The sequence below is a fragment of the Gouania willdenowi genome, chromosome 12 (assembly GCF_900634775.1).
Source record: "Gouania willdenowi chromosome 12, fGouWil2.1, whole genome shotgun sequence".
Taxonomy (NCBI): Eukaryota; Metazoa; Chordata; class Actinopteri; order Blenniiformes; family Gobiesocidae; genus Gouania; species Gouania willdenowi.
Genome location: NC_041055.1, coordinates 12,284,037 through 12,298,894, shown reverse-complemented (window position 1 = coordinate 12,298,894; position 14,858 = coordinate 12,284,037). Strand labels below are relative to the sequence as shown.

Here is a 14,858-nt window from a genome sequence, read left to right as displayed (position 1 = left end):
CTCACAATTTAGTTATTTATATTCATAGTTATATACAGTTATATTTGTCAATATATTGTTATTATGAATACAATTTCCCCTGTTCAATACATCATCTCCCCTGTCACATAACTATACCGGAACAAAATAACAAAACAAAATATTACACCAAGACATGTTAGAAGACTGGTGGCCTAGTCGTTAGAGAATGGGGCTGAAAAAATTGTTGGAGAACCAGAGGGGCGGGGTCAAAATCTCATTTGAACTATTTTTGTGAAAATTTACACAAAGATACCTGTGATTATATATGTGGAGAAATATATTATTCATACATTTTTGCGATTCATAGTCATTCCCAAAAACAGAAAAATCCAATGCATCACAATTCATGTGGTGAAGATACAGCTGCCTGTGATTATAAACCTCGTCAGTTGGTGGTTTCGTGTGCACAGGAAGCTTCGAGAAATGAACCCATTCTTGAACCATTTGGCTCATGAGGCTTCATCTCTGCACCATCACTAGTAATAAGTCTGTGTGTCCGTGTGAATGTCCGCATGTTTATGCCTCTGTCCATCCACTCTTTTCATTATATCCATGTATTTAAATAGTCTCGGCCGGTCATCCTGGGCTACCAGCGCGTCATCGCGGTAAGTCGCGTATGCGCAGAACGACCGGAATTAACTTAAAGTGGAATTAAGTGTTTACAAGAAAGCTGAATCATTTAATTTGGATTCAAGTTTAATTTAGAATTAAATTTGCATCAATAATTAAGGGTTTATACGGTCAGTTTAAAGAGGATTTAACTTTTATTCTAATCTAAAGAGGAATTACAGGAAACCATGTAAACATGGCCATAGTCTCTCTAGTGTGTCCTGGGTCTTCCTTGGGGTCGCCTATCGGTTTTAAGATCTGATGATTGTCTCTTATCAAATACTGTTTATTTTTAAGTTTTTTTAAATAATATGTAATATGAAAGTGTTAAGTAGCTACAATTTTCACTGTATGTTTTATTGTATATTTCCTTTAATTTGTATTCTTTTAAGGTGACATTTGAACATTCTGTCCAGGGAGTACAGATGAAAATAGCCTTCTGGCTAAATTTGGTACATTTTCTATCTGGATATTAAAGTACACTGTCCCTGTTAAATAAACCAGTAAATTAGTAAATTAAATAGTATTTGAAGAAGTTATGGCTGTTTGCATGTTGTCAAAGTACACAAGGGAGAAAAAGAGTTGATAAAAGTAATTGTCAACTCAGAGCAGCCAGCTGAGGGGGCTGAAACAATGGCTTTGGATTTGCATCACCTTGCATTAAAACAACCCCCTAGCTATGGTTATGAATCGCGGTTTTAACCATTTTAATGCAATTCACAACAACAATTAATATCATTACCTTCTGTATAGAGTTGAATCGAAGTGCAGCGCGAGCATTCAAAAATAGTTTCACTTTTACCAGCTGAATTCTGCTCGTATTGCCATCATCAGATGAGCTGTTGTGTTGTTTGTGACTCAATGCAACACAGCAGTAGAAAAAAACAATGGATTATCGGTTAATGGGTTATATCTGTGGTCAGAGGAGGTGAAGAGGACAAGAAAGCAACTGAGCAGCTCTGATGAGTGTTTGAAACTGCTGGTTAAGTTACTGCTGTACACACATCATAAAGCAGCTTTGGTCACACTCATGAACAGAATGGATGCTTAAGTAGCCATGTGTTTTACTTCAAAGTGTAGTTTATTGGCCAAAAACAATCGCAAGAGTCCATGGATAGCCAAAGACAATCATAATGTTAATCAGCTGTAGGAATTCCACACCCCAAAACGAGGGAGCCGCACTAAAACAAGCCTTTTTCAAGCACAAAGTTTACCGTTTTAAAAAATTTGATAGAGTTATTTAAAGCATGAAGTATTTTATTTATAACTTCAACTAGCATATCTATTTTTTCAGAAAATAAAGGTTTTTGTCCTATTTCTCAGTTTCTCTCACGCTGACTTGTTCCTGGATTTTTCATGGCGTGTCACATAAATAAAGAAGCTCATTTTTGTTAACTTTTTCTGTTCGTTTTGTTTGGGATTATTAACAGGTATTTTTTATATTGTTTTGGCCTTTGTTCACCCTGAAGTCAATGCTTCTAATTTCCGTTGTTTTTCATCCTTTTTTTCAAATCACCTTTGGGCTTTTATATACTGTCTTGTCTGATATGCTATGTACCTGCATCCTATCCATACTATGACTTCTATTGCTGGTATATGTGATCAGTTAATTATGTAGTCTTGCGGCTCAACACCCAATGCCTGTGTCCACACATTTTTACAATACAATCAGCTAAAATGATCAAAAAGCTTTGCTCACCAGCGTGCACACACTCACACTTACCAGAGTATGTCCTAATCCAGGGTGATCCGAGGAGGACATATCTAATACTCATACGAAAAGTGGGAAAAAGGATTTAACACCATAATCAGATCTAGATTATGAGGAAGTTAAATATGGTATGATTCACAGTGTTACAGAAGACACATTTGACTGTTTTACCTGTTTCTCCTTCAGGCCGTACACACGTTTCTGTTAGCACCCGCAACAGTCCATCTGCTTTATAGGAGTAGTGCTCTACCAGCTGTGGTGAAATAACAAGCACACATAATCCACTCATTTAAGTCATCAGGATGGAAGGAAGTTAAACAAAGTGATGTTGTTTCAGGTTTTTCTTTAATTTAATAGTGTCATGTTCTGTTTAAGTTTAGTTATTCTGTGTCTTTGTTTATTTTGAGTCTAGTCTTGTGTTAGCTCTTGTCTGTGTTTCAGGGATTCCTGCTTGTGGCTCCACCCCCCAGTGATGTCTGTGTGCTTGGTTGCTGATTGATTAGGTCCCTCATGTTTTCACCCAGGTGTGGCCCATTCCTAATCAGGCCTCCTCCACTATTTAACTGTGTGCTTGGTCACAGTGTGGTTGCTGGTTCGTTGTGTGATGTTGTCAGGTTTGTTGTCTCCCGTCGTGTGCAGTTGTGTCTAGTCTTGCTCCCTGTTCCTGCTCCCCTGTTTTTGAGTTTGGATTTTGAATAAGTTTGTTTGAGGAATAAACATGGACTGGTTCCACGAACGTTATTCCTCTATCCTGCCTCCGTCTCTCCTTGCATTTGGGCCCACACCCACACCGGACTGTGACAAATAGAATATTTAGGTAGCAATCAATCAATCTATTTGTATAGCGCCAAATCATAACCAATGGTATCTCAAGGCACTTTACAGTAGAGCAGTCTTAAGGACGGACTCTTCATTTTATGGATACACACATATGCATATATACGTATATACACATACATGTGTATCCCACACCCAACATGAATTCATCATGGCGGCAAGGAAAACCTTCTGTTAAGCAGCAGGAACCTTGTGTGGATCCCATTCCTATGATGAACAGCCATCCACGTTATGCTGTGTTGGGTGTGTGCAGAGAAAAGGGTGGAGACAGAGCCGCTGAGTCTCTGTAACTCCACACTAAGGATCCCACGGACCTGCAAGACAAAAGCCAGAAGGAGTACAGGAGCAAACACACAAGGGAAGAAGCAGACATAGAGGGAGTGTTTGAAAGAGGAATGGGACCCTCTCTGGTCCCTCTCTAACCTAAATGACCTCTCTCTTAACGCCCTCTCCAACCTCTCTCCAACCGAGCATGCCAGACCCCCCCCCCCGGCAGTCTATGCCTATTGCATCTTAATTATGAGCTATGAGCTGGTTCCTAACTAAAAGCTTTATCAAAGAGGAATGTTTTGAGCCTAACCTTAAAGGTAGAGAGGGTGTCTGCCCCCCGAACCGTGGTTGGTAGATGGTTCCAGAGAAGTGGGGCCTGATAACTGAAAGCTCTTCCTCCTATACTACTTTTAGAGACAAATGGAACAACGAGTAGTCCAGCATTTTGAGAGCGTAGTGTTCTGGGGGGATTGTATGGCACTACAAGCTCCTTGAGATAGACTGGTGCCTGTCCATTTAGGGCTTTATAAGTGAGAAGAAGAATCTTGAATTCTATTCTATATTTTATGGGAAGCCAATGCAGAGAGGCTAATACAGGAGTAATGTGATCTCTTCTCCTAGTTTTAGTCAGTACACGTGCTGCAGCATTTTGAACCAGCTGAAGTGTCTTAAGCGACTCGCTCGGGCAGCCTGCTAAAAGAGAATTACAATAATCCAGTCTAGAGGTAACAAAAGCATGGACTAGTTTTTCGGCGTCGCCCTGAGACAGGATAGATCTGATTTTAGCAATGTTACGGAGATGAAAGAAGGCAGTTCTTGAAGTTTGTTTTATGTGAGAGTTGAAGGATAAGTCCTGATCAAATAGAACCCCAAGGTTTCTAACAGTTGTGCTTTGTGCCAGAGTAATGCCATCTAGGGCAGTTAGGCTAGCATAGGTTTCTCTAAGGTGTCGCGGGCCCAGTACAATGACCTCAGTCTTGTCTGAGTTGAGAAGAAGAAAATTTTGGTCCATCCAGGCCCTAATGTCCTTTAGACAGGCCTCAAGTTTAGATAGCTGATTTGTCTCACCTGGCTTCATTGATACATACAGTTGGGTATCATCAGCATAGCAGTGGAAGTTAACAGAGTATTTTCTCATAACATTACCAAGGGGGATCATATAGATACAGAAGAGGATTGGACCTAGCACAGAGCCCTGAGGAACCCCGTAGCAATGCATCATCTGCGCTGAAAACTTCAGTCATCTCTTTGTATGTGACTAGTAAAAAAATATGCACATAACATTTGATCTTCAGGTCTCTAAAGTTGGCTTTAGTTAGACAATAGGGCAAAGAACTCTGCTGCATTAAACTACATTTGCTTCTTTCAAGCAAGTACATTTAATGTCAAATGAAACAGAATTAGTAAAACTGGAGTGGGCAATATTTTGAAATGATAAGATTCTTTACAGGTCAGAATGATGACTAGTGTAGGCCATAACAGACAATTTTGTGGGGTCTTTGTTTGCAAGGTTGTTGTATGTGCTTTCTTTCTAAATAAGAGACTCGTTCAGAAAGCCATGTTATCCAACTGCATGAAGAGAATAAATCTTATTAAATCAGTTTAAGATTAAAGGTATATGTTATGAATAATTATAGTCTTTAATCCTGTTCAGAAACACTTTTAGATATATTACGACTATTAATATAATAAATATAATAGTACGAGTATAATAAAAAAAAATACTATTAATACATCAACAGCCCACTTATATACATAGCATAGATTGTCTATGATCCGAGTAGATACCATTTACTGTATGTGCTGCTACTAAAGATCCCAACATATTGATTCTGACTTATAAAATCGCTAAGATCCTCAAAGAAGCTTTTTGATATAACCTGCCAAAGTGTGTCAAACTTCTTGCCATCCGGGATGGAGAGTTTTCCCGTCTTGTCCCTGTCAATACGATAATGCATGACTTGTCCTTTGTGTAATAAACCAAGAGCAAAAGAGCCTTTTCCATCTCTCTGTCGAATCCTGCCAACATAGAAGAACAGAAGAAAGTTCATCACTGTTCTTGTTGCATTGTTAGAGATCATAGTTACACATTTGTACATTGGGTGTACAAGATTACACCTGTCAGGGTCTGCAGTGTTTGTAGTCCTCTTTGAGTTTTTTTTAGTAAGCCTTAATTTATTTTCTTGGTTCTAGCTCTTGTTTTGATTCATGTTTTACCTATTTTGTCTTTGTGTTCCCAGGATTATTTCATGAAACCCAGCTCAGGTTTATTTCCAGGTTTAACCTGAGAGTCCGGCTCAGTTATGCATACAGTACATAAATAAAAATGTACACATAATAATAAAATTAGTAAACATGTTTGTGATGCACACACACAAATATTTGTTGTTTAAAATATGTGCATTTATAATTCACAAATGTATACATGTCACGTTATATGTTAGTTTCTTCAAATATACTTGTGAACTGTCTAACCTCAAAACAGCCACGCGCAAACGCAAAGAGGTTTACAAATTAAAAGCACATTGTAAATGCGCGTTAGGCAGTTCACCGTCTCCGTTCACACTTCTACTTGATCCATTGTAGAAACAACACTTGCACCACTCTGCAAAAAGTTGAAAAATAGCAGTGTCGGCCGGAAACAGAAATGAGGTTTGAAGCGAACCAATCACAGCCCTTGCAGTCTGCGCCGCCGCGAGGCATTGTCAGGTATTTTGGTTTGTCAACGCAGAGGACTACGTGTAGCTACGGCGTCGATGTCAAGCAGTAGCAGGATTAAGGCTTTATATTATATATCAGCTGACATACACAGACTTGGGAGGAAAAAGATAAATGCTGGCGAATATTTCCTTGTCTGATCATTAAAATATTTTCAGTGTTTATCACTGGCTTTTTTGTGGAAATGCAAATTTATAAAAATCTTACTTGGCGAAAAATTATTTAATTCTCAATAAAGATTTAAACACATAAGCGTCCATTTTTGGGTAGAGGTGAAGTTAAACTACCTCACAATAAATTAAATCTAATAAATTAAATCTCAATAATACACAGATAACGTTTTTTTTTTTTAAATAAAGTAAAAAATCTATATATTTTATTATATACTATAACAAATAAAATGCTAAAGATTTCCTTTCCTGCAATTGTTTAGATGAGAGCGAGAGAGAGAGAGAGATGAAAAGAACACAGCAGAGAAGTAATTGGAAAATTTTGGCCAAAACCTAAAAACATGACGGAGTCCATGAAGACAAGATAAGATAAACTAATACTATGCTATTTACTTAAACACATTCAAAAATATTTAAATTCTGAAAAGGAGGATATGGATATTGGTAAAAAGTTTATAATTTCAATGTTTTATGCTTAAGAGGACTTTTCTGTCTCTGTTCCATGTGGCTACTTCAGGAAGCTGTTAGCAAACTGACAGGGCGGAAACCACAGTGTGCATGCGTGTGTGCATGTGTGCGTCCGAGTGTGTGTTGACTTTAGCAGTAACTGAGTTTCTCTGTAGCCCAAGTTGTAGCAATACATCCATCCATCAATCCACAATCAAATACAGCAATTAAACTTCTTGAGACATGGATTAAAAAATCAATTCTCAGAAAAAGAAAAATGTGGAATACTTACAAGAATTTCCCATTAGTACGAGATCCATTCAGAAGCCTGAGCTCAGAGTCTTCTCGAGTTATTGTTCCATGAAACCAGGGCATTTGTTGATGTGCAGTGGTTGCGATGCGTTTCTCCAGCTGAGGCCTTTGGCTAATGATGGCCTGTTCCAGAGCTGTGCCCTGCACAAATTCACTAATGTTATTTGATGATTAAAAAACAAAGTTTAGGTCATAAAAGATTAGAACTTATTATGTCTAGTTATGTGTTTTGAGCATTTGATGCATCTACAAATGTTTCCTTACATATCAAAAATCATTCAGATACGAATCCTGAGGGCTATTCTTATGAAAGTAAAAAAAACATATATAGTCATGAATAAAGGCATTCGATTCTGCACACTTCAGCCTGGATCCTGAATGATGGCAGCCTATTTCAGTTGCATCAGTTACACACTGCTGTGACAGAGCAAATTACAGATGAAGAAACAGTGGTTAATAACGTAATTAGTTATCTTGTCAGATGGAAACAGTTTAGAGCTGTTTGAATGAGACGAGAAGGCAGCAGCCCATCTAAAAACAAACCAAAACAATATAAGCCTATCTACTGTAACATCAGCAGTGTATAGAGAAATATGGTGGTGGTGTAACGGTTAAGGAAGCGGTTTGAATCCAACATCATGTTGAGCAAGTCCCTTAACCCTAACTGCTCATATACGTCGGTTTGGATAAAAGTGTCTACTAAATGTAATTGTAATGTAATAATAATAATAATAATAATAATAATAATAATAAATACAGTCCCAATGGTCTAATCAGTCTCCTTCATCCGCCGGTTTTCCCCTTATTTTTTACAAAATTATGGGGCTGATTTACTAATGTATGCATGCAAAAAGAAAACTTCATTGCATAAAATACGCATGCTAATACATGCTGCGGTTCATTTACAAATGTCACGCACTGAGGATTGCATCTGTCAAACAAAAGAAATAACACAAGCAGGAAGGGAAAAATGCAAAGAGATTAATTTTAGCATGTGATTTACTAAAAATGTAACTAATTTGCTGAACTATTTTGCACATTTGACAGAAAAGTGTTAAATGACAGCTTTACGCACATTGACTGCGGGCATGAATGAGAGTAGATAGAAAAAACAAGCATGGTGAGGACTAGCACTTCTCTGCTGAGTCAGCATTTAGAATAATTGAATTAAAGAATCATAGACATATTTCTTCTTAAAGGAGCAGAGAGCAGGATCATTAAATAAGACTCAATAGTGACAACGGTTGCTAGGATAACTGCAGGAGCACGTCATTTGACGTTACATCTGCAGTACTGCGCAGGAAATTTGGACCACGAATTGCAGTACATAATGCAGCGCACAGCCTACTCAAAGGAATAGGGCAGTATTTTTCATCCTTGGGGTCACCTGGAATTAAAATGGGGTCACATGAAGTGTCTAGTAATTGGCTAAAAAAAAAGAAACAGATAAAAATTGTATTTTTAAGTTTTTTGAATTATTATTCTTTTTGAAATCACACAAAACATTTAAACTTTCTCAAATATAAATCTAGTTAAAATAAAATGCAGTATGAAAATTTTGTGTACTAATCCTGCCTACTGTGTACTTGTAACACATTTTAATAAACATGGCCAAAAAGTAATTCTAGAAAAAAAAATGTCTGTGGGGTCGCCCGACATTTGTGATATCAAAATGGGGTCAATGACCCGAAAAAGGTTGGGAACCTCTGCAATAGGTTGTGTGGAATCCGTGAACCGTTCATTCTTTGGTTATTCTGTTTTAAAACCAAATCAACATAACAAATAAACAGTGTGGTTATTTTGTTTTATTGAATTAAAACCAAAATAGAAATATAGAAACATAAAAAAAAAAAACAGATAAGCAGCATTTTTCTGTTTAGAAGCAAAAAAAAATTTCTGTTTGTGAGTCTGTGGATGTTTCAGCTCGTAACAGCTGCTCACATTTATATTTTGTTTTGTGGTGTTACAGTGCAAATAATATCCAAATAAACTGTGGGGCTGGTGTGAGGAACAATAGTTGTTAGAACTTCTACGATTCCGCTCTGTGTGGTGAGCTTAAAACATCCTAGTTTCCCCGTAAATATCCAAATGTCCCACAAACAGAAAATATTTAATTGTAGAACAGAAAAACGCTGCTTGTCTGGTTTTTGATTTTTCTGTATTTCTGTTTTGGTTTTGAGTCAGTAAAACACAATGACCACACTGTTTATTTGTTATTTTGATTTGGTTTTAGAACGGAATAACCAAAGAATGAACAGTACACAGATTCTGTGGACTCATTCTTTTTGGTTTTGTACACATCATCACCATTAGCATTCAAATAATTCAAATGAATGTTTATTTTTTCACAAATCCTGGAATTAATAAAATTATGTGAAATATTTCCAGATTGCAACTCAACTTACAATTCCATTATTTCATAATGTCCATGTGGCTATGTAGTAGTAGATAAACTCTACATTTTCTTACTGTACTGTGTTGGCTGAAATAAATAAAAACTAAGATAAATAAATAAAAATCCTAATAAAAATAATGTCTATGTGATCTCTCTCACTCTTCACACTTAAGTTTAGGAATACAAATCCCTAGATTAAACAATGCAGTCTTCACTGATTTTGTACCTGATATATTGCATTCTCTGATAATCTTAGTAAATCATATGTAGCTGGCAAACACACAGCATATGCAACCTCAAAAGATTAAATGTGGAGGATAATTGTACTTGCTGAGACGTACCTGCAGGTTCCAGGTCTGCTGTACATACTCCCGGATCAACTTTTCCTTTAGGTCTTCAAATGGTCCCACCTTTGGTTGCATGTGCCTTGGCCTGTTGCAGGGTGTTTTGAGCAAACACACAAGTCCATCCATCTCCTGGGAATGGTAATCAATCACATCTACAGGGCTCCTGTGCTTTTTTCCACCAGCAATAGCATAAGTTTCATTGGGATGCCTTTCAATGGTGTAGTGGAAGCATTGACCTGAATTTGACACGGACAATGCATAGCCTCCAAGATAATTACGGCTTTGCCGCAGAAGATACAAGCCGCTACCCGTCCCAGCCAGTAGGTACTTCTCTGCCTCCTCCCGAGTGATGTTGCCATAGAAGAATGGTAATGTATTTACATCGTCTGCCATGTTGTTTTCTGGTCAGTGTCTCTCTCTTAAATATGTATTTCCAAGAATTCTGTCACCAAAATGGAACCAAACTGGAAAAAAGAGTTGAGTAAGAATCACAACCAGAAAAAGATAACAATAAAAAAAAGATCATACAGCCATTTCTGCAGTCACAAGTTAGATGATGCACAGGAACTGTACAATGTACAGTAAACTTGATGTCATGTACTGCATAGTGTCGTAGGATTTATGGTGATTAAACTAGGAGGAAGTTGAACTTACCATCAGCACAAGTTACTATATCTGACAATTTGAAAACAAATACATATCACTCAAACTAGCCCACTAAACAAGTTCCCTAAACTACTTCAAAAACAGATTGTTTATGCTTTCATTACACAGCTATTAACCATAATGGAGGGAGTTAACAAGGATTTTGTTTGTGTGATGCCAACAAAGAAGCAACTGAATACATCACAAATCCAGACAAACTAGATCTACTTGTAAAATGTATTCTAACAGATAAGATCTAAAAAAGATTATTCAATATCTTAATGGGCTAAACATTTCAAACATATCTGATAAAGTAAAGTGCTTTAGGACTACTTTGATAGAAATAAAGTGGTATTAAAAATCAAGTCCATTTATATTTACCAGTTTAAAAATAAAATAAACATATGTAAATGATGCATTTTATCTGTCCTGTCAGACAGAAACTGTTTACAGCTGTTTGAATTTAAGACAAGAAGACAGCAGCTCTTCTAAATAAAAACCCTAAAAAAATAGGCCAATCTCATCAGCAGTGTAAACAATAAAAATAAATAATACACTTTCACTGTACTACAAATGAAATAGTGACAGTGCATATTAATTCACATGGCAGGTTACAAATACAAAAAACGTTTTTTTTTCCCGCTTACATAATTCTGCTGAAATCTAGAGCACGAGACCAGCTTCAGCTCTAAATGTGGATTCAATGACCTAATGATCTAAATCAGGAGGAAACTATCATTGGAAACTTTGTGAAATCTGAACTCTATTTAAAGATATTTAATACAAATTGAAAGACAGCATATTATACTTTAGGTAAGGCATTTATCTTCACTTACTGTACACAGAGTCTCAAATTTGATTTTCTTTGCTCTTATCGCATCAGCTGCCAGTGGTCTGAGCAACCATTCCACAGATCTTCTTAAATCAAGCCTGCTGCTGCCAAGCAAAGAAATGCTGTTTAAGCATAAAGAAACAGGCCCAAAGGTGTGTGTGTGTGTGTGTGTGTGTGTGTGTGTGTGTGTGTGTGTGTGTGTGTGTGTGTGTGTGTGTGTGTGTGTGTGTGTGTGTGTGTGTGTGTGTGTGTGTGTGTGTGTCATAAGGTTAACGAGGTTTACCTTCAGCCTATGCACTGAGAAACACTGAAGGGCTCGAGCACTACAGCTTCCTCATCTTACCCGTTTCCTTTACATTTCAATGCTTTTACTTCCTTTTTTAATCTGCTTGCTGACCAACCCATTTGTGTGCTGCACCAGGAAATGAAACAGAAGCCGAGACAGAAAAAGACATTTTCAGTTTGTTTATTAAAATCCTTTTTTGAAGTACTGTAATTAAAAAAAGACTAATATGATCAATAATATCGGTTTGATTAATCATAATAAAAACATGTTATCTGTTTGGTAATTATTAAACACTAGGTTTGGCTGGGTTTTAATGACAAATGATATCGAATGGCACACTTATTAAGGGCAGCATATTGGTGTAGTTGTGGTTAGTATTTCTGCCTCACAGCAAGAAGGCCCTGGGTTGAACCTGCCTTTCTGTGTGGAGTTTGCATGTTCTCCACATGTTTGCATGGACTTTTTCAGAATATTTTGTTGTCCTCCCACAGTCCAATGTGTTTGGTTGTGCTTGGCTCTCTCTATGTGCTGGCAATCCAGTAGTTGATTTATTGAACATGTATCCGTTTAAATACATTTTTAATACAGAGCTGAACTAACAGTTAACTGAAGCAAATCTATCATTGATCATCATTAAATAATTGCTCATCATTTGATCTTTAAATGTTTTTTTTAATGATATGTCAAATTTGAAAAGGGAGAAAAATAATTGTCTCAATAAAACAGTTAACATCACAAATTTCTAAAATATGTTTATACTCTCAAAGCTCAAATGTAATACTTTTACATTTAAAAATGCAAATAAAAAATGTCAAATGTAATGATGATTGGGATATGCAGTGCTTGAGGAAAGTGAGTAAATGCAAAGGAAGCAGAGAAAAATGCTATTTTAAAGTGTATGGGTAAAAATTAAAACAGCTTTGAACTCAAAAGCAAAAGAAAAAAAAAAAACAGCAGACAAATATGTCTCTTCTGAAGGGAAGTAAACCAAATCTGTGCGACAGCTGTCCCTTTTTCATACTCTCCACTGATACGTGGCAAACTAATTAGATAAATCAAAATTTTCATCTGTCCATATATTTATTACTGTTTATAATAACAAATTATTAATATGTCTATTAATTTGGCTACGAGAAGTTTAGTTTGATATCAAGCTAAGCATCCAAGTTGAGGTTATTATGTTGTTTCTATGACAATGTTGGTTCAAAAAATGTGTGTGTGTGTGTGTGTGTGTGTGTGTGTGTGTGTGTGTGTGTGTGTGTGTGTGTGTGTGTGTGTGTGTGTGTGTGTGTGTGTGTGTGTGTGTGTGTGTGTGTGTGTGTGTGTGTGTGTGTGTGTGTGTGTGTGTGTGTGTGAGCGTGCATATGTGTTGTTGATACTCAGGAAGTACCAGCTGGTTTTGATGTTTTTCATGCTGAAGCTGCTAAAATAAAGCAGCACATGAACTGGATCAGGTCCCTGTAGGAGCAGCTTTAAGCCGCTTAGGAATAAATGTTTTAATCTTGGTTTTTGAATTAGGATTTACTTATGGTTTTGCATCACATATGGAGACCCACTATGGACTATTTCCTTACTGCTGCGCCTCATCTACTAAGATTGCAGCACAAATTGGTGTGCATGCAGACATGGTTGGGCCGCCTTACTGAATGAGCATTTTGGGCATGTACATGAAAATTAGACTGAGTGGGCAAAAATTTACTTTGAAGCTGTGGAAATGGAGTCCAATGGAGAAACGGGTTAAATTTTCTCTGTCCTCGAGGCATTTTCTGTATGCTACAAAATAAATATGATTGTTCTTCCTTCATTTCATGCTTAAGGATGGAGACTTTTATATTTCGAGTAAATTCCAATAATAATCTGAATGCAAGGGGGCTAACAGGTCAAATTTGATGAAAGATCCAGCAATACAGACGTACTTAAAAGTCAAATTGTGGACCATGATTGACAAACTCTGCCAGTGTTGCACTTCCCACACTACATGAAGAAAGTCCCAGTCCTGCCAGTGCATGTGTTTTATATTTGTAGCTATTTTCATATTGAAGGCATTGTATTTACTATTTTCCAGGGGTCCCATTTATAATTATTACGTATGCACAAAATGTGTGCACCCTTTCGAAAAACAAACTTTGGGATTTCAAAAAATAATTTTAGCGTGAAAATGTATGTTAACTCAGACCCCTGGCGCACAAACATTTCGGAGACGTGAGTAAATGTTGAGTTGCTGAAAGAATGTACGTGAACCGTAAAATGTGCTACGGTGGCATCAACACAGGATGCATTCATCCTGAATGCGCTCAACCAATTCTCAGAGAGCAGATGCGGTGTGCTTTAATGTGCTGTGTGTTGATGTGTGTGGACACACATCTCCCTGACATGAAGAGTTTGAACTGTAAAGGAAGTGTGGGCTCAGGTGTGCTCAGCACGGTTTGATAAATCTGAATATTTTTTGGCACACGCACTGTTTAGTATGGATTCTATGCAATGTTTTTATAAATGAATAGTAATAATTTGGTAAAGGTCAAGGTTTCTATCCTTTGGTAAAAGTTGAAATCACCCAAGGGTTCCTGGTGGAAGCAGGCCACTAACTAGGCTGCTGCTAGAAAAAACAGCTGACAACCGGAGGCCCCTGGTGCCTAAGGACCAGCTGCACTTGAAGATTAGCCTACCCAGTTAAACCTCCTCCAAAACTAGGAGGCGAAAGCGCAGCGTCCAAAAAAAAACTGCCGCAGCTCCTCGAAGGATTACAAGCTGCCCACAATCATCAAGTGAAGCCATCAAAGTTCTCAAGAACCGACAACCTGCTTACAGCAGAATAAAGAGACAGTGCCACTAACTAATCCAGAAGCTATAGACTTATAAGGTCCACAGAGTCGCACGTGGCACCGTTGGTTTAATTCTCGACCTGCGCGTGTGCAAGATGGTTTCATTTAGTGCTTGAAGCACCACCTCTTGGGGTCAGCAATGTTGAAATAGTTCAGGGTAATGTTATAATTTTACCTCAGGTAAGGTGCTGAATAGGAATATAAATGTGTTCTAAATGGTAGAAATGAATATTTATATTGTAGCAACATCAAAGCAAAGCTACTTTCTGCCCTTCACCATTCTCTGGTGTCTGTACACCCAAGCAGACTGTGCTCTGATAATATAAGATGCCAGGTCAAGTTCACACTATGGTGTCAGTGTTTATAGTATCTTGGTCAAAGAGTAGGCTGCAAAAGCCTACAGTGCCCTGAGAAGTTCATCAGGATTAAATACCTA

The 14,858-nt window shown here is 37.4% G+C and overlaps 1 protein-coding gene across 8 annotated transcripts in view; it reads right to left on the bottom strand.

Annotated features, from left to right (window-relative positions):
- syk (spleen tyrosine kinase) overlaps window positions 1-14,858 on the bottom strand; it is a 44,086-nt gene that overhangs the window by 11,326 nt on the left and 17,902 nt on the right. For 2 of the 8 annotated variants that reach the window (XM_028463701.1, XM_028463707.1), the window contains exons 2-6: window positions 9,832-10,301; window positions 7,076-7,236; window positions 5,329-5,467; window positions 2,513-2,594; window positions 2,354-2,400 (exon numbers count right to left, since the gene is read on the bottom strand). In XM_028463701.1, coding sequence (XP_028319502.1) covers window positions 2,354-2,400; window positions 2,513-2,594; window positions 5,329-5,467; window positions 7,076-7,236; window positions 9,832-10,230 — 828 coding nt within the window. In that variant the 5' untranslated portion in view covers window positions 10,231-10,301. Of the gene's footprint in view, window positions 1-1,372; window positions 1,489-2,353; window positions 2,401-2,512; window positions 2,595-5,328; window positions 5,468-7,075; window positions 7,237-9,831; window positions 10,302-11,318; window positions 11,419-11,597; window positions 11,727-14,858 lie in introns of those variants that run through there. The other 6 variants (XM_028463703.1, XM_028463705.1, XM_028463704.1 and 3 more) reach the window with 6 other exon arrangements.